Here is a 27671-nt window from a genome sequence, read left to right as displayed (position 1 = left end):
GCCACTGACTGCTGGATTTGTTCTTCCGCATTTTATCCTATTAAGTGATGGGGAAAATGATTTGACTGTGTAGGCAATGCATTTTGCTTAGGCTGATTAAAGGCTTACGTAGTGTGAATTCAAAGTTCCCGTGTACCTACTGTAAATGCTTTTGATCACACCTCTGTAGTGATGTCTGCCTTACCCTGTCATTCAAGAATATGCGACCTATAGACTTAACGTTATTTTCAGTGTTTGCTAATGGGGTACAGAGATGAGCAGTGCCTTGGAATAGTGTTGCTTTTTAAATTCAAAATATTATTTGTTTTATTTAATACTTCAGCCCTTGCTTAAGCTGCTTTTCATATTCTTCTGAAAATGTGCAAAGCGAGAATCCTGATTCCTAACCCCTAGAGAATACATTCTCTCTAAGGAGTGGTCCCATCAACCCATGTGTGTTATAGAGGACTCTGAATAGAAACTGTGTGTTTGCATAGAGATGGTGTCAATTTCTACATTCCTAGATTTCATATGTGGATTAAAAAATAAGCTTTAAAGTTAATGGCATTTGAGTCTCCTATGTTTTTTTTTTTTCTTTAAACAAAGTATTTTTATTAATTAGGTTGTATTTTGACATACATGATCTAAGATGTAGGCAGGAAATTCACTTAAAGGTCCACGCTGTCCTGGAATATGGCTAATGACCAGTTTAGCTACTTGCAGCGTGCGTACTAGCAATCAGTCATGTGAGAAGTCTCTAATGTTAGCTTTCTGAAGCTCTGTCTTCCTTTTGTGGAGATTTCAGTTCAGCATATGGTTCATAACATCTGACTTGCTTAGGTGTAGGTCAAAACTTGGAACTTTTAATTGAATGTACTATTATTTTTAAAAGTGAAACACACTGTAATACTATATTTTTTCATCAGAAACATGGCAATGAAGCCTTAGAACTCTACCCTGCTGAACTATCTCTTTTATTTCCAAGTAGCCTAATATTTCAAACAGTGAGAAGATGATTTTAAGTTTTAAGGAAGAAAAGGGTGGTTCCAGCAGGGGGAAATTAATGTACTCATTTTGCTTATCTTTATGTTATAAAACTTCTCTTAACCTTTTTTCAAAATGCAGAATCAAGATCTTCTACTATTGGGTTCTATTCCAAGAGTAAAAGATTCTTGGAGAATTGACCCTTGGAAAGGGTTAAGAGCAAGTCTTGTGTCATTCAGACCATTTTAATGGAATTTTCACTGAACTTTACATTTTCTACTCTGTACTGATTACTATAGCTGGGTGAAATCCAAACTTTTCTTGGTTAACAGACTCCTTTGGGGGGATCATTGGTATGATATTTTGTCTTCTTTAGTGCTTCATTGAACCTCATAGATCTGACTCAGAATTTATAAATATATTATTCTAGTGATGTTTAAGGTTTTCAGATGATTTTTTGAGATACAACTGTACAAATTCCATCAGTACTAAACTTTTAGCACCATCATTTCAGCCTTTGTCTTGGTTTGTTCTAAACATGTATTTGGAAAGGATGGTATAATTTATAATCTGAAATACTACCTAATTAGTTGAAATTGAATTATTAGTCTGGCTTAAAGACTAGAAATGTATAAAACCTGTAGATTTCCTGGAAGAATGATGATGCTCTAGTACACTCTTACACAGAAGCTATTGTCATGAAATGTTCAACATACTTTCCAACTTTACCTGTGTGTCAGTCTATTCTATGAACTTGAACATTCCCAATAGTAGAAAGATATATGGATTCTTAAAAGAAGATGCTGACACCTTTGATGAATCTGTCCTATATAATAAGTCCTAATATCAAAGTTCTGTATGTTAAGACCTAATAGAGAACAGAGTCCAGATGAAGGAAAGGGGGAATCAGTGGATTATGTGGAAAAAGCATACACTTGCTAGGTGAATAAACTGAAAGGCTTACTACATAGCTAAATAGGTACATTGTGAAATTTGAAAATCTTATTTAGGACTTCGTTTGAAATAAACCACCCAGTTATTTTATTAAATAAGATATAAATTGCCTGTGGAGATTTCTGGGTTTTCATATAATAGAAAGATGTAATTTTTTAAAAGACATCAGAAATAATAATCTAGTTTCCAACTGATGAAAAAGTAATGCTCTGAAATTGATTCAGTAAAATTAGTCTTTGTAAGATCTAACTGGTAAATGGATTGAGTCATTTTAAAATGAAGTTGAACTTCATAATTGTGTTCAGTGATACCAAGTATTCTCCCTTCTTTTGAGTATCTAAAAGTACACTGGAATATAAAGTAACTGTCTTGAAGAACACTTTTTGGACCTCATGGCTACTATATACTAAATGGCTACTATATACTAAATACAACAATAGCAGTTGTATTTAGAAAATAACCTAGCTAGTATTATAAATTCTCTGCTACTCTGAATGATATTAATTGAGCACAGTAACTACCATACATTCTTACCGTATTTGCTATATAGCTGTTGTTCAGACTACAGTTGTGTGTCCTGAACTGTAGTTGCCTCCAAGCGCCTTCATGATACTATTCTAAAGTGACTATTCTGAAATCTGGGCAGTGAAGTTTGGTGAATTTGGTAATTCAGTTTCTTCAAAGATAATGAGACTGTGTTTTCCCTCAGGGTATATTTATAAATAGTGAGTGGAAACTGAATCCATTCCCAGTTTTAATGCTTTTCCAATTCAAAAGTGATGTGCATGTATGTGTCTCTTTCTAACCCTTCGAGCTTCTCTCTGTGTACGATTTAGGGTTACATTCCGAAAAGCAAATGGGAGATGGACACATCTGAGGCAAAGCTAGGTGGGTATTTCCTTTTTCCTGTTTTTATATGTGATACCTGATGGTAATGGTCATAGATCTTTCTGCTATAAGAAGAACAAGTTTCCCAAAATTTCTGCTTAAATGAAGATTTTTGGCCTACCTTACATCCTCAGTCTATTTTGTTGGCTTTCATTTATGTCTTGTGACAGAGTGAAAGAAGAGTATTTTAAAAGAACTACCTTCGGTACCACTTAAAGTTTTTAGAGTAAATGGAAATATGTGATAAATTTAGTAATAAAACACTGTCACTTCTAAAGTCCATTCATTTATATTAATCAGAAATGTTGGTGTAGGTGAGATTTCTACTTTTTTAAAAAAATGTTTAACTGCAGTCCAAAGTTGAACCTGATTATGAATACTTTGGGTAATAGTAGTAGTAATAATAATAAATATTGAAGTTTAAAAATTAATTAAAAGGCAGTTATTTTCCTTGTATAATAAATTAGAGTTTCTGAGTTGGGGAGGTAGATATATAATTCCGGTCTTTGAGGAGCCTGCTTTGTAAGATTCCGTTTAAATTTTCCTCCAGCTTGTCCTTAGTGCCAGATTACAAGGTAGACTGGTGAAAATGATTGTCTAAATCAAAAATTGGAGTTGCTTAACATGGGGTTCTTTGTCAAGCAGAAAATCATACATATCTAATGGATTTTCCCCCAATATTTCACGGTAATATTGCAGAACAGTTTTTTTTTTTAACCTCACCTAAAGAGAACCATTTAACATGTTGATTAAGATGTATTAGTAAATAATTTAAGATAATGGTATAAGATTTTTTGAAAGGATGGACCTTACTAATATATGAAGTATGACTGTTGGTCTCTGCATTTCTCCTCCTGGAATTATGCTGTAACTCCAAAGCTGAAGTAACCATAGAAATATATCTTAAATTTATAGAACAAATGTGAGTCATTTAGCTGCTTCACTGTTTGGGGCATATTATCTGTGTTTCTGACATCAGAGGGATGCACTTTACACACAATTGCATAGGCTATGCTTTTCATTTTGACCAGCTGATCATGTGAGCCATTCATGACGACCAGGTCCTATGTGAAAAGATAATTCCGTAAACCGTAGTATTACCATATTGTTGCGATAGGTGATTTGTTGCAAAGTCTAGGATTTTTTTCTAGTGTATGGCATGTGAAAATTGTATGTGGTTACTGACATATTCTTGCATTCGTCCTCCCTCTGTGGGAAATCTTAATAATAAACCATCTCCTTCCCTAAACTTTTAAAGTATTCATAGGTGTTTAAATGCAATTAAATATGTAGGAAAATAACAATCACAAATTACTTTTTTAATAATAATGCTTTAGATATGTTTATTTTAAGATTAGATTAAATCTGAAGTTCTGTACTTATCAAATAACCTATAAGACTATAAGATCATTTCCCTATTTTCTGGTTCTGTAAGTAGTGATTATCTTTTGGGGCAAAGAGAAGTGGTAATTAAAGAGACATGGGGATTGTAAAATATTTTAGCTAAGCATATAATCTTTAGAGGCCTTATGTAATATATTATCTAGGATAATGCTTTTTTTTAACTTGAGCTAGTCCACTTTCTATTTTCCTTTCTAATTTCTAAAGAGAAAGGAAAATGGAATTTAGTTATGATTATTCAAGATAATATGACATTAATCTTGGTATCAATTTCTGGAAAAAATTCTGGCCTATCTACTATTTGCTTCTCAGAAAATACATTTTATGTAAATTCAGTCCATTTTAAAAGCAGAATGTTAGACAGTGATCCAGAAATAGAACTGTTAAATAAACCATTTCAATTAAAGGCACTGAAGATCTAGTAATGAATCTAGGAAATAAATTCTTACGTGTTTGCAGTTGGGTTTTTGTTTGTGACAGTGATGTTTCGTATAATGACTTGCCTCTTGCACCACTGTGTTATCTTGAGAGCTATATCATCTGTAGAGAAAGGCAGATGGAGTGTGAGCATTCCTGAAAGTGCTTGCTTCTTTGAGATTGGTCCATGGAGCCAATTGAGAAAAAGAAGAAGAGCCTAAAACATGAGGCTCTTCATTTGAGAATTAGCCTATTTATGTTGCCTTCCTTATCATAGCAAATTCAGTAGATTTGAGTAGCAGGTACAATTTATTTTTCTGAGTATTTTACCAACACTTCTTAAATTACTCTTGGTAACATGATTATGCTGGGTGGAAACATACTAAGCTTTAGCAGTGTCATACATTGAGCTAGACAAGCTGAATCTGTAACTGAGGAATTTTGATTTACAAATGAGTCTGCCAGTGAGAAAATACTCACTTACCTATAATTTTTCAAAGAGCTGTTAAATCTCATTGTAGAGTCTTGATCTGTGTTCATTAAGTACAGTATGCAGTTCAGCCTGTGTGTAAGTGTTAAATTAGAAGTGGTGTAATTTTAGAAAAATTCAGAACTGGCCTGAGCTGCATCTGGCATGGGTGTCATGGAGGTGTTGAAGACTGCCTGTGGCCCACCTTCAGTAGCACCTGAATGGCTCCTTTCCATCTGGGACACAGGCACCCTAATGCAAGGGTGGGTGTTACATGCCACATCAAATGCTGGGATTCAGCATTCAAGCTACTTAAATTCCACTGACATGATTTTGGTTTCTCAAACTGAAAAACCAAAAGAATATTTGAGACTGTTGTCATCCTAATTTAGGCTTCTTCATATCGAGTACTTTTGCTTTTCTCATCTCAGTGTCATTTGTCTCTGCTTATGAGTTATTGTGTTATTGTGCCTTCTACATGTCAGGCAGTTTCATCTCTTCACAGTTGGAATGCAATTATTATTTGTATAGGCACGTAACCCTTGTGTGTTCACTGTGATCAAATTTTCAGAAATACCATTTATGTTTAGAAAATATATAGATATATCTAAAATTTGTTTTCTGTTGTGCTGTAATAATAATATATACTGTTTTGAAGATGTGGTAAAATTCTGTGACCTGCCAAGTTGGATATTTAAACTTTCATCTTCATCTTAAAACTTCACCTTTTGAAATTCAAACCTCTGAAAATCATTAGTATGAGTGTGTTGGACACCAGTCGTCTTCTGTAACTAACAGATACCCCAGATTCCTCTTCCTTCACCTTATGCCATACATCTGTGTGTTTGGGTTTCCAGGATGCCATGTGGAAGAGGTACGAACCTTTCTTCAGCCCCAAGAAGGAAACTTTAAACATGTTGTGCACAATAAAATTTCAAATTAAACATTACAAACAAGGGTGTTCAGACTAGAAATACATGCTCTTCTGAATTTCCATGTTGCAAATATGGGACTCCTGGTGTGTAACTCCTGTCATACACCCAGTGTATGAGGAAAAGTTCTTGCAGTTTTCTCACTGCCCTTCTGTATTGCTGCCTGGCCATGTTCTATTCTTAGAATTGAAATATGAAATTTTCCTTTGAAGTATGTTAATGTGGAAGTTGATCTTATTAAGTTTGGAAATCCTTTGAGGTTTATTCAATAAGTGTATTGGAGCTGCCTACTCTTCTGCTAATACTGTACACTGTTGAACTGAGAACAGTTTTACTGTTTGTGGGACTTCGTTGGTTTTCTAATACCATATTCTATGTCCCTGTGCAATCAAGGTGTCACTTCTTTAAGATCTTGTATAATATGGCCTGTCATATACATGTAGGTTAGAGCCATTTAGTACAGCATGTGATTTACAGAGGAGATTAGAAGACTGTTTCTGTTGAACTCAATCCGTGTTAAAAATTTTCCAAAGTGATATGATAAAAATTTCTTGGGTTTTGTAAAGTGTTGTAGTTTGCCTTGCTGATATTTCAGTAATATTGCTTTTATGGGGGAGGAACTTAGGAAATAAAAGCTTTGCCAAGTATGCAAAATCTTACTGGTTTTTGAGGCCTGTATGGTATGCACAGTTAGTTGTGTGTATAACTTTTACATTTGAAGCATAAACTCACCTTGCCTCCTGCTTCCATTGTACTTTTCTTTTCATGTCAAGTTCTCTCCACCTTGATGCCTAAAAGGTTTCTATTATATATACACTCTGGACCCTTTATGGACTTAAATGAAGTGTGGTTATTGTGTGTTTCTGAAGTGTTTAGGTTTTCCTTTATTGACCTACTTAATAATAGTGTGTTTATAACTACAGATGATCCAAAAATTTAGTGCTTCAATGTAGTGCATATATATATATATATATATATATATATATATGTATGTATGTATATGTATATATATATATATAAAACTCATAATATTTCACATGTAGAATTCAAAATCAGAATTAACAACCAATAAAAAAACCCACACATTTTCATCGTGTGTTCTTGAAGACACGTAAACTCATATCTAATAATTTCTGAATCAGCAATCCCTGTTCATTTAATTGATTACAGTTTGGGGCTTTTGGAAAGCCTCTCAGATTGAGGATTCAGAAAGAAAATTCAGATCCAGCCACTTTGGCTGACTAGCCCTTAGCCTCAGGATGGTCAACTGCACTTCATAGTATAACCAAAGAAAGTGGTGATTTGTATAATCAACTTACTCATAAACATTATCATGACGAATCGTCTCACAGCGGTCAGAATCCCAAGAAACTGTTAATCTAAAACCTTTCTGAACGTTAGCTTGGCTCATTAAGTTCTTGTACTACCTGCTTTTCATATAATACGATATCACACATGATTGCACATCTAATGGGTGGTGTTAATATTGTGTTAAAGAAAAAAAAGAATGGAAGAAATTGCTTTTAGAAAAACCCAATGTTGCATTTTCATCAGAACATGAGAGCTGAAGTGTTGTGATTTTAGGTGGGGTGGGAGGATAAGGAGGCCAGGAAACAAGGGCTTTCTCTTGTTCTGCCCATATTTGTTACTTAAACCAACATAGTAATATAAAGGCTGCCAGTATGAACACCAGATAAACAATGGAAATTGCACAGAACTTGATATTATCTCAGCCAAGAAGATAGTTTGGATCTACAAGTGATGCTGCTCTCAGAAATGCGGATGTGCTCTCTGACAGTGTTCCAGCCTTCTTTTCCCTTGTTTGTGTGTCGTGTGCCAACTCACACTCTTCCTTAATGCTGCGGCTCTGTGTTTGTCCCTCAGACAAGTTGGATGGCTTGAGAACTGGTACTAAAAGGAAACGTGACTGGGAGGCTATTGCCAGCAGAATGGAGGATTATCTTCAGCTCCCTGACGATTATGACACTCGTGCTTCTGAGCCTGGGAAGAAGAGGGTAAGAGACTGTCAATAACTACCAACAGATAAAGGGCCCGTTTAGCCATCTGGTTTTAGAAAGTTATAGTCAGATAATCATATGAATGCTGTTTTTTTAGAGTGGTTTGGTTTATACTGTATCATATTACAGATTAAAAAAAGAGTCCTTACAAATTATCAGATCAAAATGTACAAGTAACTTAAAAAATGGAGAACAGAACCTCACATGGCTAGCATGTTGTCAACCTTAAAGGAGTTTGGAATGGCTGCTTGTGCCATTTTGTCATGGGGCAAAAGAGCCAGGTGCAAAGTAGAGTATTAAAGAGAATCTATGGGACTTCTTAATGGATTAGATGTCGAGGGTCCAGGATGGATGAAATCAAAGGTGACTCTTCAGGGTTCTGGCCATAAGTATTCCATGTATGTGGTGCCATTTACTGAGTTAGTGAAAAGTAGGGGAGACATAAGTTTGGGAGTGAAAAATCAGAAGTTCAGGGAGGTACCAGTTAAGTTAGAAATGATAATAGGACTCAGGTCTCCAAAATTTAGAAGTTCAGATAGAGGTAAATGTTTTAAGAAGTAAAGAATAGTCCATTGTTAAATGATACAGGGAAGACAAGTAAATTGAGAAAAGAGAAATAGCCATTGGATTTGGCAACATGGAGATTGTTGATGTTTGATCAAAAAAAAAAGGTCAAGCTTTCTTTGAGAGTTGAAGGACAGAAGCCAGTTTGGAGCAGATGGTAGAATAGGAAATGAGGAAGTGCAGAACAGCAAATGTAGATAACTTTTTGAAGAAGCTTTGCTATGATAGGGAGCAGAGTAATGAAGCCAGGATGTTGGATAAGTCTTCCACGTAGATGTCAAATTCAATAAAAGTGATAATTGTATATATCCTTTAAAACAGAATAAAGTAAGAGGGATCATATTACATATGATTTGCATAAACCTTTTCCAGCTAGTCTGTCTTGATCTTTCTATTTAAGTATATACAAACCTACAGTTCTTTTTATTTATTTATTTATTTTTGGCTGCGCCACGCAGCTTACAGGATCTTAGTTTCCTGACCAGGGATTGAACCCCGGTCCTCGGCAGTGAAAGCGCAGAGTCCTAACCACTGAGTCCAGTGGTTAGGGAATTCCCTACCGTTCTTTTTAAATGCCTGCCTAGTGTGCCATTGTTTGGTTGAATAATCAGTTATTTATCCAGTCCCTTATCGGTGGATGCTTATGCTGTTTTTGTTTTATTGCTAATATAATACTCTGGTTAAAGTCATATGCATACATCTTGGCATCTTTTTGACAGTATATCTCTAGGGAATATTTTTAGCCTTAAAGCTGCAAGCTCATAGAATATGATTTATCATTCTGACAGATATTGTGAGATTGTTTTCCAAAAAGGTTGCACCTATTTATACACCCACATGTAAGGAAATGCCTGTTTTTCCACACTTGCACCAGCAGTGCTGTTATTGAACTTTTTAACTTTTGACAATCTAATCGGTGAAAAAAAAAATGGTATCTCATTTTTCATTTCTCTAAGTAAGAATGAAGTTAATAATAATTTCTTTATCATTACACATCATTTCTTTTTTATGAATTCCCTTAGTAATTCAACATTAAAAGGATATTTATTGTAAGAGAATAAAAATGCCAGTAAAACTTCATTACAGTGGATACCATTACAAAGGACTCCAGGTTTCAAAGCTCTTTCAAATATTGCAGACAGTCCCTAGACCTGCCCTTGTCTATGTCTTGAGACCTGGTTAGTGGCCTTCCATATGTGCCCAGCTCCATGCAGGGACTACTTGTCTTGATACCTCTTATTCCAGTTTTAAGGTTGGGGCAACAGAAAAGCAGAAATAGCTCTTCCTTGGGCATAATAATTTGGTGTAACAGTGAATAATTCCAAATGAGAAATATTTTTCTCTAGTTCATTTTTAGTCAGGTAACTATTACTCTCTTCAATCAGGAGTATGTGATCCCATGTAATTTACTTGTAAGCTGGGTGGACAAGAGCATGAGCGGTACACATCCTAATTCTTGTGGCTCCTCTTTTCACTCTCCTCCCTGCCTCCCACCCTCATTTCAAATAGCTCTCTTTTTTTTTTGAGGAGATAGTAATTTTTTTTAACATTTTTATTGGAGTATAATTGCTTTACAATGGTGTGTTAGTTTCTACTTTATATCAAAGTGAATCAGCTTCAAATAGTTTTTAACACTCACACCACTTACCAAAATCAACATCAGAGCACAGGGAAATCCTACAGGTAGCAAGGAATGCAGGACTCATTACTCATTCCTTTCCTGGGGTCTCTTGATTTCTATAATTCAGCTTTTTATAAATATTGGGCAGGTTTCTGGGATTAATTTACACTGTAACACAAAGGTAGTTCTGTAGAGTTGATCATATTAGAATTTTACCAAAATGGCTAGGTTTTAAAATATAATTTATTTTTTTAAATTTCCACTTGCTTAGTTGGGTATAAAATGGACTTTAATTTGTGTTTCTTTGATAACTGTGGAAAAGTGAACATTTCTCTTGTTTTGTTTGCTGAACTCATACATTTCAGAAATATTTTTGGTGACAACGGATAAAATATATGTATCTGAAACTTTTGAGTATTGGTCAAGAGTTTTCTTTATTATAACTTTTTTTTCTTTTTACAGTTAAGATAAATGGCAAAAAACTGAGATTGTAAATCTCAGTGAAAGTACCTCTAGGAAGATTAGGAGGGACACTGACATTTAAGAAGCCATTTCTAGTTGAAAGTCATTATTTTGCTCCATATATTTTTAGTGTTTTTGGTAATTATTAATTCCTTCTACAGTGTTGTATGTCTGTGTGTCAGGTCTGTGCAATTGGAGGCCACTTAAGGAGTGGACCTCCACTGGAGGAGCCCAACATGTAAATGAATAATGTTGATACAGCATCAGTTTTAAAGACTTAGAATTTAAACTACAGATTTAAAAATTAGCTCTTAGTTTACTCAGGGCAAGATTGATTAGTGTGTTTAACTCTGTGCTAAGGAAGTACTGTGGACTGGTTACCGTTTCTTTGTTCAGTGGCCACAATCCATCTGTCCATCCGTCCATCCATTCTTCATTCCCCTTAACCATAGTCATCTTTTGCTAAAATGTGTACCCTTGATCCCAGGGAGAGCTGAGAGAGGGTGCATGAATCTGTCAAAATAAATACATCAGCATGAATGGGCAGAAGGCCCAGAGATCTTGGTACACAGAAGCCCACATTGTTTATTAAAATAGCTTTTTACTGAGGCCCATGAAAGAAATTGAGTCATAGGTTTTCTACCCACAAAAAAATCTACTTTAAAAAGAGTCAGGTGTTATCAGTTTTCCCCCACAGCTGTTACTGTGTATCTTATCTTTAGCTAAGTGGTTGCTAAAAACAATGGGGGGGGGGGGGGAGAAGCCTAGTCATTTGATTACCATTCCTATAAATGATAATAGGGAGGGTCACTGTACCTCTAAGAGCAATCACACTTTTCCAGGTGCAGCGTGGTTGAGCATGCTCTGGTTCCCTTTCCTTGTCACAGACCACAATCACAATAAATCACAAGCCATATTTAAAATACAATCTCTGCAGACTTTGGTACTAGGTACTGCAAACCACAGTTTCATAGTCTCTCTTTTTTAAGTATTTAATTTTTTAGAGGATATATCTGCTTATATTTTTAAAATTACTACAATAACATGTAAGAATCCATATTTAAAAAATATCAGAATACCAATAGAAAATATCCCTGATCTATATACTTGTAGTTATAATCTTGCCATAAATGGTATCAACTGAGTCTGTCTCTTGGTCTCTTCATCTCATAAATGAAAGTAATAATACCAGCTCCCTGTTTTCTAAGGATAAATTTCAAAAAAATTTATTATGTGGAGATAAATAAAACTTAGTCTTTCGGGACTTCCCTGGTGCGCAGTGGTAAGAATCCACCTGCCAATGCAGGGGACATGGGTTCGATCCCTGGTCTGGGAAGATCCCACATGCCGGAGCAACTAAGCCTGTGAGCCACAACTACTGAGCCCAGGCGCTGAAACTACTGAAGCCCAGGTGCCTAGAGCCCGTGCTCCGCAACAAGAGAAGCCACTGTAATGAGAAGCCCACGCACTGCAATGAAGAGTAGCCCCCGCTCGTTGCAACTAGAGAAAGCCCGTGCATAGCAACGAAGACCCAACGCAGCCAAAAATAAATAAATTTTTTTGAAAAAGGAAAAAAACAACAACTCAGTCTTTGATCTAGGGTGTATATAGTCTGTTAGGGAAGAGAGATCTGTAAGTGGATAATTGCAATATAGTATGGAAGTTCAAAACTAGACATGTCAAAATCCAGAAGTAACTCCAGGGAAGCAATGATTAATTATTTGATTGGCAAAGGGCGAGAGGGATAAAGCAAGGGTTGATGACTAGACTCATGCCAGGTGGACCAGGTTAGAACAAAGACGTTTCAGGAAGAGAGTCTAGTTTATGCAGCCTTACGGAGATGAGAAATGGCCCAGTATGCTCTGAGAGCTGGAAGTAATTTTGTGTTGCTATATGAAGTGCCATAGGTACTGCCCAGAGATGCTGCAGGAGAATAGACAGGGCCAGATCCAGAGGGACCTGTGTGCTTGGATTTTATTCCGTAGGTAGGGCACAGATTTAAAGCTGTGTGTATTTTAGGACGATTCCTCTGGCAGAGTGGATCAGAGGGAGTGAGAATGAAGATAGGAACACTAGGTAGAGGTTAGTGCTTTTCTTTAGGTAAAAAAAAGAAGCCAGTGAACTAAAAAGGAGTGACAGGAGGGAGAAGGGGATAGGACTGAACTGAGGGCTGAACTGTTCAGGAGCTGGAGTGGTTAGGACTTGGTGATTGACTAGAGAGTTTTCTTTCTGTAACTTAAGATATATGGCTTTCTTCAATTCTCCACAGTTAACTTCTCATTTTTTAACCTCCTGGCTTTAAATTAGTTATCCTACCCATTAGACTATTCAGAAAGCTAAGAGGCTCTTTGCGTACTTATTTTTTCTAAAGCCCAGCCTAATACTGTGTTCTTTTTAGGTGAGATGGGCAGACCTGGAAGAAAAGAAGGATGCAGATAGGAAAAGGGCCATAGGTTTTGTGGTCGGACAGACTGATTGGGAGAAGATCACAGATGAAAGTGGTCACCTGGCTGAAAAAGCCCTCAATCGAACCAAATATATATGAGACTTAGTTTTTGAATGGAGTCATTACTCCTCTAAGGTAAGGGTACACAGTCATATAAATAGCCTACTGTTTGTTGTTTTGAAGAGTTTGAGATAAAAGAAGACAGCATGCTTTGCTAAAAATGCTTCTCTTCTTGTATTGTTTTCTGGTTCTAAAAGAGTAAGTATGTGCTAGTTGCCAGCATTTGCAATACAGGGTATTAGAAAAGGAAGCAATTTTCTGCAGCCTGGCTTACTTATAAAAATATAAGACTTAAGAAAAGCTTGGATTCTGTAGATTTGGGAAGGAGTGGAGTGATGAGAGAGACTAAGGTCTGCTGAATTTTCTATCTGTTCCTTCCTGCTGTGACAGCCTTTTCTTTTCTTTCCAGGTGGTTCGCTTTGAGGTGGTCTGAAGCCAAGGCCTCATGGAGCTTCGTTGTGTGTCACCTTGCTTCCACATTTCAGTTTTTGTTTTGTTTCTACTGCTTTAGTTTTTTAAAGTTCTCCAGTGTCCCCAAGAGGTATTAGGATCTTGCTCTACCCAAGCAAGACATTAATTTTTCTTTTTAACTACTCTGGGGAGGGAGGGATTGATAGCTTAACTGCGGAAGCCAGGTGGAGATCTGCCGGAGGACTCCAACAGACAACGTTTCCTCCACTGTACAGTGTCGCAGACTATCTCTATCATCATTGCTTTGTGGCTGTTTTTGTTTTTTTACTGTATGTAACTGGTAGCTGATTGTACTAGGATTAAAAAAAATAAACTTTCATGATAAAGCCAATGAGATTCATGGGCTGTACAGCATGAGCCCCTTTCTCTTGTTTTCTTAATTTTATTTTTATTGCTTTTTTAATATGGTGTGTTCTAATTACATGCTAATTGAACATCCCAAAACCTCTTTTCCATTGAATATTATGTAGCTCAGTGATTCCATAATTCATGTAAACACAAGGCTCAGTGATGTTCACAACACTTACCTTTGTTTTATAGCTGATTTCTTTCTCTATCTTTGTGTCTTGAAGACTAGTAGAGACAATTTCAAATATTCCTCAGTTCCCTGGAGCACATCTGTTCTGTATCATGATGTTTTATTGTTTTATTTGTTTTTTGGATCCTTTCTCTGCTCCTCCCTCTTTTCTTTCCTTCCTCTTCTTACTTTCTCCCTTCATGTTCTGTTATGTTTTGATTTTTCCCTGATCTGGCTTTGACTCCTGGTAGACAAAACTGATGTACTCCATGAAGCTTGGGAGCTTGTTGCCTTACTGCTAACCTTGAATTGTTGATTTTTTAAGTCAAGATTGCAGGGCAGGAGTATGGCGATGCAGAGTGCTCTGGTAGGCAGCCTTTAAGCCTGTCAAGTTTTCAGGTTCTTGCCAGATTGCTCATTATTGGGAAGCATGGCCTTCTGCATAGAATTTCTTCCTCTCTTGTGAATGGTACCAGGTGGAGCCTAGAAATATACAGAGCTAAAACCCAAATATCGTTCCTGTTTAAAAACAGAAAAGGAGCTCTTTTCCCTTTTTCATTCTGCAAAGAAAAAAAAAGTTATTTCCAGCATGAGAGAAGACAGAGAAGAGACTTCTTTCTCAAATATCATTCCCACTATGTAATTTAACTCAGTAAGCTGTAAATTTGTTTACAAAAGGCTTGAATATTTTGAAACATTTACTTTTGGGCTACAAATAAAAACCTTTTAGTTTTACGACCTACATTAAATACTGTGTGAATAGAGATAATATTTATTATTTATTATAATATTTATTACCATTCAAATAGTATCATTTTGGGTTCAAGAACTTGAAATTATAGTACTGAAGACTAACGGGAAATTCTGATGACTCTGTACTTTTTTTATCTTTCCTGCAATTCTGAATGTTTACATGTAAGAGGCTTTATGTTATTAACAATTCAATACTGAATGTATAATTTGCTACATTAAGTAACTTCCGGTGATTGTAGTGTTTAACAAGCTACTTTGATTGCTTATTGGCCGACAAGACATTTCTATGTAGTGATCTTTCTCAGCCGCCTCTCTTGTGTTGAATTAAGGTACATCACAAGAGAGTCAATAGAATTATCATTTATACAAAGACCAACTTACTAATTACTGAATCTACCAAATGTCCGTTCTCATCAAAAAACAAAATTTCCAGAATGTGTTCTTTAGTTCAGGAGGTATATATGTTCTTATAGAGAATGTTTTACTTCAGTTTTCTTAACCTTTTTATGTTCTGACTGACAGTATTCAGAATGCCAATGAAATGAGAAGTGTTAATCACCCACGAATCCCTTTAAATCTGTCATGCTTTTGCCTTGCAGCCATGGCTTTGTGTCTGTGATCTTATGCCAAGAGGGGGCAGGGAAAAATGAACAGGGTCAGAAATAGCCTCTGCTGATTTTAGAAGATACAGATTTAACATGACCTTAGGCGATGAACATAGAATGTTGCCTACTTTAGGAAACTGGTATAACACATAACCTCGATGAAAGGAGATTAATGAAAAACAGATCAGGCACCAAAAAGAAAGTAATAGACAGTCAGTTGATATTTGACTTTGCTGTTAAGAAATTCTTAAATTTACATTATTGCTAGAAGCAGAATAGAAGAAAAAGATCAGGAATATCTTGGAGAAATTTGGTGTGGTTAGAAATTGCCTTGATAACACAAATACTTTAAGTTTATTAAGAGATGTCCTTGGAATACAGAGGACCAAACTTGGGTTGCATTTATTTGGTAGCATTTTACTGTTATTTATTAACATTGTTTTCCTTATCTCAAAAAGCTGCTTGGTACGTGTTTTTTCATTTTTATTTTAAACATATTAAGTTTAAAATCTTTTGTGATATCTGTGTCTTAATACAAAATAGTCCGATGTTGGAGAAAGTTCCAGTTATCTTTAATGTTTCAGATCTTTTAAACTAAATATAAAACCTCTCACTTCAGCAATTCAACTCTACTTGTAAACTCCCGTGCAAGTAATGTGGTAGATGAGATGCAGAAATTTTTCTATTTGGGAATCATTTATTTAGGGTTAAGCTGGCATATTCAAAATATGTTGTGACTGATTACAGAGATCAAAAGCCATTAATAATACACAGTAGTCTGCTTGTTGACACTCTTTTGATTCACATAATTTCCCAGAAGTTCAAGTTTGATTAAGATATCAATAGTTAATTCAGAAGTTTTTTTGGATAAAGATAAAATCTTAAATTTTCTGGTTGGATTCATTTCTTTTTTTTAATTTTTTTTTTATTTTTTGGATTCATTTCTTGTGAAAGAATTCTAATTGTTGATTGGATAGATCAGGTAAGTGCCATCTCATCTGGAGACCAAGTATTAAATTCTGAATTGGATTGCCTAAAAATTTATTACTTTGGAGGCACCTCAGCTTTTTGTTTAGTGTTTTATCTTCCTAATTACACAAGGTGCAGGTATTTTGGTAATAATAGACGTCTAGAGCCAGCTTACTGGTAGCACTGTAAAAGCAGCAGGTTGTCAGCTACAAAGAGACCATACAGCTGTTTCAGATGGATTTTAGAGTTCAGAGTTACCAAAACTGAGATGAATTTTACTAGGCTATAGAAGAATGATTCCTCATTTCTAGTATTGACAGACCCTAGTACAGGTTCAAGTTACTTTCTTAGAACCTATGTGACGTTAATCAAATTATTTACCCTATCTGAGCTCCAGTTTCCTCATCTATGAAATAAAAATAACAAAACTCACCTATTAAAGGTTTCTGTGAGGAGTAAATTGAGATAATGCTTGTAAAGCTGCTTGGCACAGTATCAAGCTCAAAAATTGGTAGCTGTCATCATCATTATTTTTTGACTTGTTCTCATATATGCTTTTAAAATTAAAAATTTTCACTTGGCTTGAAGATAATTGTCACCTTTTATAGTCAGCTACTATGACTGAGCTAGGCCATATGAAATAGTGCAGTGAGTGTAGGTTGGAAGAGTAATAATTTAGAAGCATTTTCAGGTAACCAGTGAAACTGATCTTCAGAACTAGTATGGAGGCTTAAGAGGATCACTTAGTTACAAAGGCTCATTAATATAAGTACCCAGGAGGGGATGAGTAGTAATGGAAAGCTATTGCCAGACCATATGTATGAGCAAAGGCACTGAAGCATTGATTTGCCTTGTCATATATTCAAAAAGAAAATAGTAATTTTTATGAATAAGTAATACATTCATATGGTATGAAATTCAGAAGGTTCAAGAGTATGTATAGTGACATCTCCCTTCCATCCAAATCCTCAGCCTCCTACTATCCCATCTATAGAGGCAACCAGTGTTGACTGTTTCTTTTGTGTCCTTTGAGAAAAATTCTGTGGATAAGCATTAACATTTTTGTTTCAGTTTACCCAGATGGTAGAGTGCTACACACACTACTATGGTGTTTTTTGTTTTTTGCTTTGTAGTATGTCTTAGAGGTCATTCTGGTCACATAGAACATTCCCATTCTCATCCCCCCCCCCTACTCCCCTCTCCCTCTTCTTCCCCTCTTCTCTTTCCTCTTTAACTTTCCAAAGGTACCTTCTTATTGTAAGAAGCTTTACTGATAATTTTTAGAAATTTATCTGTATTTCTCTTCTTTTCATGGCATGGAATATATACTGTGTGAGTCTGTTTCTGTACAGTTTTATCACGTGTGTAGGTTTGTGTATCCACCCCCATCTTCCTCCCCCTCCCACCCCCCATCTCTAACCCTAGGCAAACACTAATCTGTTCTCCATCTCTGTAATTTTATCATTTAAAGAATGTTATATAAATGAAGTCATATAGTATGTAACCTTTGGGGACTGGTGTTTTGGCTTTTTTCACTTGGTGTCATTCCCTTGACATTTATCCAAGTTGGTATGTGTATCAATAGTTTGTTCCTTTTTATTCCTCAATAGCATTCCATCCCATCCTCTTTTATAGCTGTAGAATGTTTTATTTTATGTCTTTACCATAATTTAACTTACCAGGTCTCTGTTGATGGGTATTTAGGCTGTCTTTTGCTGTTATAAATTGTGACTTTCATATATTGTCATCATTCCACCACTTCTATACTTGCCTAATTTCTAGCAATGAAGGAACACTACTAATGGCATCCTTTACATAGACATCCTCAGAGGGTGACAGGTGCTTAAGAGCCAACACAACACATCTCAGCGATGAACTGTCAAGGGAGATGACAAATGAAATGAAAAAGGCAAATCTTGTTTCCTGGAAAATCCTGCATGATAGAATTCTGACAAAGTAAAGAACCGTGGTGTGTCTTCGAGGGCTAGAGTGGCCAGACTGATGGTTCGTGGTCCACACATGACTGAGAGTTAAGACCTTAGTCCACTGTCCTCTGTACCTAGGTATTTATGCTTCTGCACCTCAGTGACTGATCTGATCTCAGTACTCAGGCTCTATTGCTTTCACATCAGACTGTAGTCAGGGAGCATCCTCGTGACTGAGGCTGAGCTTCTGCAGTTATGGACAGCCCTCGGCCTGCTAGCAGGAATCTGCATTTGTGATCCTATGAAGGACCTGTAGACTTAATGGTTTATTATGTAGGGAAAAACTTGACTTTGAATCTTCTACTTAAGAAGCTTGAATTTTTTACCGAATATTCACATTCTTGTTTTTGACAATATTGATCTAGATTATAGATCCCTTTCCTTTGATATTTGAAGAATTAAAATAATTTCTTCCACCATGACTTGAAATCCCACTCTCAGATCTATTGTTTCTGATAGTGAGTTCCTATTTCTTGACTAGGCATGTCTAATTTTTTTTTTCTTTTACAGCATCTAGCTCAGTGCATGGCTCATATATCTGTAGAGTGAATAAATAGAGGGGATGCCTCCTATGTGTATGGCAGTGGTCACTCATTCAGAGTCGGACAGGTGACACATGTGTGAGGCAGAGGGTGGAGACTGTGGCAAACTGGAAAACAAGGTAGGTCCTGTTAAAGGGGAGGCGGCACCTGCTCAACCACAGCAGACTGTGGCCATCTGGGGATTTGGATCTTGTGTTGCCAGATTTTCTGGGGTTTCAAGAGAAGTGAGAAAGCTGGATTTTTATGTGAGATCTTCAATATTTCAGCACCAGGAACTTTTTTGTTTGGTTTGTTTGTTTTTTTTTGTAAATGCTTCAGCACACACAGGCTGCCTGTCATTTCACACTTGAAGGCTGCGAATTGAAATTCTTGATACTAGGCAAGAGGTTGAAGAGACCATAGAGCTCATTCCTGTTGAGTTCCTTCATTTTACAGGTGAAGTTTCTGAGGCTGAAAGAAGAGAAATGACTTGCTCACATACTTGATGGCAGAACAAGGCTAAAACTTGGTTTTCCAGGTCTGTAACCTGGCACTTTCTTTTTCCTTAAGTACAACACCCCCTTTATGAGGGCCTTCATAAGTTCTAGGATGGCACATCCTCCGGTATTGAGTATGTTGTGTGTGCATGTGCACAGGTGTGTGTTTACTAATTTCTGTGGTCCTGGAACAATGTCCTGGAACATTTGATTACCTCTGAAACTATCTTGACCTCTCAAGAAGCAAAAAGTAGCTATACACATGGGCTCTCATTTATTACTTATTAGATTGGTTGACATTTCTTTTTAATCACAGAAGCTTAAAAATTTGACAAGAGTATTGAATCGATTATTGTACAAGAGCAGTGGGGTTTTCTCTAGAAAACCACTCATGTATCTATGCTTATAGAAGCAGCTAGCTTATCTACCTTATGCAGAAGCTTATCTGAGATATAAGCTCAGATAGCTTATAGGAGTAATTTTGTTTTTTGTAATTTATAATTTCTTATGTAATGTAACCAGCCTATTTGCTTTGGCTCCAATGACAAGTATTATTCCTACTTCACTTGGAACTTCCCTATTACCCACTTTATTATTATTTTTTTTAACATCTTTATTGAAGTATAATTGCTTTACAATGGTGTGTTAGTTTCTGCTTTAAAACAAAGTGAATCAGTTATACATATACATATGTTCCCATATCTCTTCCCTCTTGCATCTCCCTCCCTCCCACCCTCCCTATCCCACCCCTCTAGGTGGTCACAAAGCACCGAGCTGATCTCCCTGTGCTATGCGGCTGCTTCCCACTAGCTATCTATTTTACATTTGGTAGTGTATATATGTCCATGACACTCTCTCACCCTGCCACTTTATTAAAGACAAACGCATCAACTTAGCAGTGAAGTCTGTCAGTAACATGATCCCAACTACTTCTCCAGCTTTCTCTTCTACCTTTCTTACCATATGTACACTATACTTCAGGTACACTGTGTGACTTACTGTTCCCGCAACACTCCCTAAAATTTCTTCGTTTACTGCCTCCTTTTTATCTTATCCTTTAGAAATTGTAACTATCTTAATTTGCCTTTCTAGGAAAGTAACTTATATACCTCTCTATTCCTTCTTCCTCATCCCTTCCCACTCCCAAATGCAAGCTCCTAGAGAGTAAGAAATGTTTTATTCATCTTCATCCTTGTAATACTGAATATGCAGTACCTGTTATGTATAGTTGGTGCCCAGCAAGCTTATTTACTTATTTATTTATTTATTTATTTATTTATGCTTTCCTTTTTTTGTTGTTTTCTGGTTTTTTCAACAAGCATGTTTAGAATTGATGGCATGATATATTTAAATGTGAAGTTAATACATATAGGTAAAAATTTATGTAATTTACAGAACTCCAATTTTTGTTTGCTTCTTCACTGCCTCTTTATCTTTTGGTTGGTGGCATATCCATAAATGTTATATAAATCAGGCATTAGAAATTCAAATGCCTAATATGGACAGGAAGATATCATAAGTGAGAGAATTGGCCAGTAGTTTCACAATGGCATGTTAAGTTATATTCTTTCAGCAGAAACATACTTTTTTGCAATTGGACATGTAGAAATATTCTTCATTCTCATAGAAAAATATCCTCTTTTCCACTTTTCTTAAAACATCTGACACTCTGTATCTTTAGCTTTTCCACTTTTCGTAGAAATGTAAGTACAAGTATTAATTTTCTTCCTAACTCTCCTGTGAGAAAAACAGCAGTGGAAACAGAATGATATTGGCAACTGACTCTCAGCCTCAGTACTGGGGAGGCAGTAAGGCATGGTGGGGACTGGGATGTTGCAGAGTGCTTGCCCTATCTCAGTGAGACAGTTCTTCTCCAGCCAGTGGTTGCCATGAAGCAAGGTAGACCCAGTGTTACCAGATGAAGATAAAGTGGAAATCTCGATTTTTGTGTGAAATAGTCTTCTCAAAAATACCACGGGGACAATACAGTAGAGATAAATCATATCTGAAAGTCACATATTTCAGCCATCATTTTGGGACTTCTGACAGATACCATAAGGGATGGTGAATCTTGAAAGATAGTTATTGCAAAGAAGATATTCTATAGGAAAGGAAACATCAGGTTATATCACATAGATGGTATAAAAATATTTTGACGAGCACCTTTTAACTGATGTTTTGGAGTGAGCAATTCTGTTTTCATTGAGCCAGATGGTAATACATACATAATGTACCAATGCTGAATTTGCAGTGGGTTGATTTTTGTCCATTGCTTGCTTTGACATGGAAGCATGTGTATTGCCCCCCTCCTTGGCTAACATCCTTCCAGTGCTTCCATTTATCAAGATGCAGGTAAGCACCTTATGTGTGCACAGTTAAATAGTGGGCACACACCTGTCCCACAGAAAGAAGACAGCAAGAATTCCCTTTGGTTAAGTGGAACAGCTAAGCAGCCATACCTGGATGCAAATTTGACCAGAATGTTCTCTTAACTCTCCATTGCTTTCTACTATTTCCTCTGGGGGAAGAGGATGCGTGGCATTCAGCTTCTTTGTTGGCACCTATCAGTGTCAAGGTGGGTATACTTTTGATATGTTTGATTTCTTAAAGTATGTTTTGGGGCATTATCTTTTTCAAATTCATTTCAGCCATAAAATATGAACTCATTCTCATTATTTAAAAAAATATATGACATATAATACTAAAACCCCCCATTGAGCAACAAACACCTTGAAGTCTTAGAGGTAGTTACTGTTATCATTTTGGAGTGTGGCTTTCCAAACCATTTTCTGCGCGTTTGTATACATATACATATATCTATAAGGATATAGTTTTATTGTTTTTTTCCATGAGTGATATTCTTTACACGTTGTTTTGCAGACCCACTGTGTCATATACATGTACACATATACATAGGTGTATGTGTATATTCTATTATAGGTATATAACATAGATTATTTTCCCTTATTTGTGTAATTTTTCACTGTCATAACGATGTTGCATTGAACATCCTTGTAAATGCCCCTTTGGGGGTATATTTTCAAATTTTCCAGGGAAAATACAGAACTGAATTACTGGGTCACCGGGAAACAATTTTTTATGTCCTCCTAATAATTATCTGTACATGTGTTTTAGAGAGAGTCCGAACTTAATGTCCAGGGTTCCAAAAGAAATGCTTTTTTCCGGTATTTTAGAATTCTAGTTTTCTTTGCTGCTGTCATTTGAATTCTGCCTTTTCAGTTAATTCGGAATTGATATGGGTAAGCAAAATAAGTTCTAAGTTCTAGCTAGCCATGTTTCAAAATTAATAAGCTTTTGGATGATGTGTTACAATGGTGGGGAAATTAAATTTTCAATTGAGAAGATAATCTCCCTTAATCATGAAGTTCTTTTTTCCAAGTCTTTGCTCCCTTTGGAATTATAACAGCTGAATCCACAGGAGCCATGAAAATATTTTCTCACATCACACATTTTTTAAAATACTAGTTTGAATAGTCCTGGAAAGTGTAGGTTTTGATACTGTGCCCTTTTCAGGAAAAAATATATATATATTGTTTTAGTGAAGGTCACTTTTCTTAAGGGAATCTAGTTCATTTATTTAGGTATTAAAACTTTTATTAAAAGAATATTCCTTACACAAATTACTAATGTCAAAAATGAAAGAAGATGTCACTACAGATTCCATGGAAATTAAAACGATAACAAAGGTATACTATGAACAACTCTTTGACCACAAATTGGATAACCTAGATGAAACAGACCAATTACTTGAAAGACACAATCAGCCAAAACTCACACAAGAAGAAATAGACAATTTAAATAGGCCTATATCTATTAAATAATCAATAATTATTAACCTTTCAAAGCGGGAAACACCAGGCCCAGATGGGTTCACTGGGAATTCTGTCAAACACTTAAGAAAGAAATTATACCAACTCCTTATGATGTCTTCCAGAAGATAGAAACAGAGGAAATACTTCCTAACATACTGTGACGCCAGCATTATCTTAATATCAAAACCAACGACATTACAAGAAAACTACAGACTATAGATTTCTCTCATGAAATGCAGAAATCATCAACAAAATATTAGCAAATCAAATCCAGTTATGTAGAAAAAGAATTATATATCACGACCAAGTGGGAAATATACCAGGTATGCAAGGCTGGTTCAACATTCAAAAATCAGTTAATATAATCCATCATATCAGCAGACCAAAGAAGAAAAACCACATCATATCAATAGATGTAGAAGAAGTGTTTAACAGAATCCAACCTATTCATGGTAAAACTCTCAGTTAACTAGGGATAGAGGGGAACTTCCTTAACTTGATAAAGAATATCTATGAAAACCCTACAGCTAACATACTTCATCATACTTAATGGTGAGAGACTTGAAGCTTTCCCCCTAAGATCAGGAACAAGGCAAGGATGTCCCCTCAGACCAGTGCTTTTCAACATTGTATCAGATGTCCTAGTTAATGCAGTAAGACAAGTAAAGGAAACAAAATGTATATAGATTGGGAAGGAAGAAATAAAGCTGTTCGCAGAAGATGTGTTTGTCTGTGTAGAAAATCTGAAAGAATCAACAGACTCCTGGAACTAAGGAGCAATTATAGCAAGGTTGCAGGATACACAAGATTAATTGATAAAAGTCAGTTGCTTTCCTATGTGCCAGCAATAAACAAGTGGAATTTGAAATTTAAAACTACCATTCACGTTATCAGCCCCCAAAATCAAGTACTTAGGTATAAATCTAACAAGACATGTACAAGATCTATGTGAGGAAAAAGTACAAAACTCTGATGCAAGAAATTAAATACAGATATTACATGTACATGGATGGGAAGACTCAATATTGTCAAGATGTCAATTCTTCCCAAATTGATCTATAGATTCAATGTAATCCCAGTCAAAATTCAGCAAAATTTTTTGTGGGTATCAACAAACTGATTCTAAAGTTTATATGGAGAGGCGAAAGACCTGGAATAGCTAACACAATATTGAAGAACAGAATTGAAGGACTGGTACTACTTACTTGAAGTTGGACTTCAAGACTTACTATACAAGTATAGTAATCAAGACAGTGTGGTATTTGTGAAAGAACAGACAAAAATAATTAAATGGAATAGAATTGAGAGCCCAAAATAGACGCACATGAATATATTCAACTGATCTTTGACAAAGGAGCAAAGGCGATATAATGGAGCAAAGATAGTATTTTCAACAGATGGTGCTGGAACAACTGGACGTTGACATGCAAATAAGTGAATCTAGATGCAGACTTACACCCTTCACAAAAATTAACTCAAAGTGGATCACAGACCTAAATGTAAAACACAAGACTATAAAACTCCTAGAAGAGGACATAGGAGAAAATCTAGATGATCTTGGCATAACCCAGGAAAGCAAGAATTGATAAGTTGGACTTAATTCAAATTAAAATTTCTGCTCTGCTAAAGACACATTCAAGAGAATAAAAATACAGGCCACAGGCTGGGAGAAAATATTTGCAAACCACATATCTGATAAAGGACTATTATCCAAAATCAAAAAGAAGTCTTAAAACTCAACAATAAGAAAACAACCCAATTTAAAAATGGGCCAGGGCTTCCCTGGTGGCGCAGTGGTTGAGAATCTGCCTGCTAATGCAGGGGACACGGGTTCGAACCCTGGTCTGGGAGGATCCCACATGCCGTGGAGCAACTGGGCCCGAGAGCCACAACTACTGAGCCTGCGTGTCTGGAGCCTGTGCTCCACAACAAGAGAGGCCGCGATAATGAGAGGCCCGCGCACCGCGATGAAGAGTGGCCCCCACTTGCCGCAACTAGAGAAAGCCCTCACACAGAAATGAAGACCCAATACAGCCATAAATAAATAAATAAATAAACAAACAAACAAACCCAAAGTTTAAAAAAAAGGCCAAAGACCTTGACACCTCACCAAAGAAGGTATACAGATGATAAGCATATGAAAAGATGCTTCACATCATATGTCTTTAGGGAAATGCAAATTAAAACTGAGGTACAACTACACACCTGTTATAATGGCCAAAATCGAGAACATGGACAGTGTCAAATGTTGGTGAGGATGTGGAGCAACAGGAACTCTCATTCATTGCTGGTAGGAATGCAAAATGGTACAGCCACTTTGGAAGACAGTTTGGCAGTTTCTTACAAAAGTAGACATGTTCTTATCATACAATCTAGCAATCACACTCCTTGGTGTATACCCAAAGGAGCTGAAAACTATGGGCACACAATAACCTGCACATGGATGTTTACAGCAGCTCTATTCTATAATTGTCAAAATTTGGAAGCAACCAAGATATCCTTCAGTAGGTGAGGGGATAAACTGTGGTACATCCAGACAATGGAATATTATTCAGCGCTAAAAAGAATTGAACTATCAAGCCATCAAAAGACATGGAGGGGCTTCCCTCGTGGCGCAGTGGTTGAGAATCTGCCTGCTAATGCAGGGGACACGGGTTCGAGCCCTGGTCTGGGAAGATCCCACGTGCCGTAGAACAGCTGGGCCCGTGAGCTACAATTACTGAGCCTGCACGTCTGGACCCTGTGCTCCTCAACAAGAGAGGCCACGATAATGAGAGGCCCGCGCACCACGATGAAGAGTGGCCCCCGCTTGCCACAACTAGAGAAAGCCCTCGCACAGAAACGAAGACCCAACACAGCCATAAGTAAATAAATAAATAAATAAAAATTTTAAAAAAGACATGGAGGAAACTTAAATGCATATTACTAAATGAAAGAAGCCAGTCTAAAATGCTACATGAGTCCAACTATATGACATTCTGGAAAAGGCAAAACTATGGAGACAGTAAAGATTAGTGTGATTGCTAGGGGTTAATGGAAAAGGAGGGATTTTTAGGGCAGTGAAACTATTTTGTATGATACAGTAATGGTGGATACATGTCATTATACACTTGTTCAAACCCATAGGATGTACAACACCGAGAGAGCTCTAATGAAGACTATGGACTTTGCGTGATGCCGATATATCAATGTAGATTCATCATTTGTAATGTACCACTCTGGTGAGGATGTTGATAATGGAGAAGCCTGTGCTTAAATGGAGGCAGGGAGTATATATGGGAAATCTCTGTACCTTCTGCTCCATTTTGCTGTGAACCCAAAATGGCTCTAAAAAATAAAGTCTGTTTTTAAAAAATATGTATAGAAAGAGAGAGGGAGGGAGAGAGAGAGAGAGGAAAAGAGAGGATTTCCTGTTTTTCATATGAGCCTTCCTCTTTCATTAGATATGAACCTGAGCGTGTCAGTAGGGCCTCTACAAGGCATTCCCAAAGTTTTATGGTCAGGGAAGGGTATTGACAGTGGAGGCCCTAATCCAAGAATTGATATGTTTCAAGTTGAATAATTGCTTATATTTCATGAGCACTCAAGCATATGATTACTCTTTTCTTTATGCATGTTTGGAAGAGTGATGAAATATGAAAAGTGTTCCATGTGAAGAGTTGTATGCTGAAGCAGTAGTTATCAAACTTTGCATATAAGAATTATCTAGGGATCTGTTAAAACTCCCAAAGTTCAGGCTACACCTCATAGCAATTAAATCAGAATCTAGAGATGGGACTCAGACACTGGTAATTTTTAAAGTCCACTGGGTAGTTCCAATGTGTAGCCAAGTTTGAGAACTGGTAGGCTAAAGGAGATTTTAAATTCTATTTTATCTCCGTCTGAAGGTAGGTTCATTGATCACAATTTCCAAAGGCCCTGGTCTGTCAGTAACTTTGCAAGTGTGGAAGAAATTGGAGGTGTAGGAAGGCTATTTGTTAATAGGAAACTCCTAAAGTGAAAAATAAAATCCACCTAGCCTGAAAGAGTTAGTGTAGTTTCCAAAGGTACTTGATAGCCAAGGAACAGCTTAGGCACAGGAAGAATCTGGCTTATTGGGAGCAAATAAAGCCAAGATTTAAAATGTCTTTTAATCTAAAACACATATGTGCCCCTGGGCCTGAAAACAAGCCAAGACGTTCACAGTTGTGGTGAAGATTCCTAACAATACAAAGAAATGAATTGCTGTACAATGTTACTTAAACTTGGAAGTTTAGAGGGGAAATGTGATTTGTGGGGAGGTTGTAGATAGATGAGGAGTGTGGTGAGCATGCAGGACAGGTTGT

General features: G+C 36.5%; 1 protein-coding gene and 1 long non-coding RNA gene across 5 annotated transcripts in view; one reads left to right on the top strand and one right to left on the bottom strand.

The window, feature by feature from the left end:
• Positions 1-13997, top strand: part of YLPM1 (YLP motif containing 1) — a 67213-nt gene extending 53216 nt beyond the window's left edge. For 3 of the 4 annotated variants that reach the window (XM_082451501.1, XM_082451500.1, XM_082451502.1), the window contains exons 18-21: positions 2754-2805; positions 7909-8039; positions 13088-13270; positions 13605-13997. In XM_082451501.1, coding sequence (XP_082307627.1) covers positions 2754-2805; positions 7909-8039; positions 13088-13234 — 330 coding nt within the window. In that variant the 3' untranslated portion in view covers positions 13235-13270; positions 13605-13997. Of the gene's footprint in view, positions 1-2753; positions 2806-7908; positions 8040-13087; positions 13271-13604 lie in introns of those variants that run through there. The other variant, XR_014261023.1, reaches the window with a different exon arrangement.
• Positions 1-27671, bottom strand: part of LOC309655997 — a 106002-nt gene that overhangs the window by 30989 nt on the left and 47342 nt on the right. The window lies entirely within an intron of this gene.

The sequence above is a fragment of the Balaenoptera physalus genome (assembly GCF_965194825.1).
Source record: "Balaenoptera physalus genome assembly, chromosome: 2".
Classification (NCBI taxonomy): Eukaryota; Metazoa; Chordata; class Mammalia; order Artiodactyla; family Balaenopteridae; genus Balaenoptera; species Balaenoptera physalus.
This window is presented reverse-complemented; position numbering and strand designations above follow the sequence as displayed.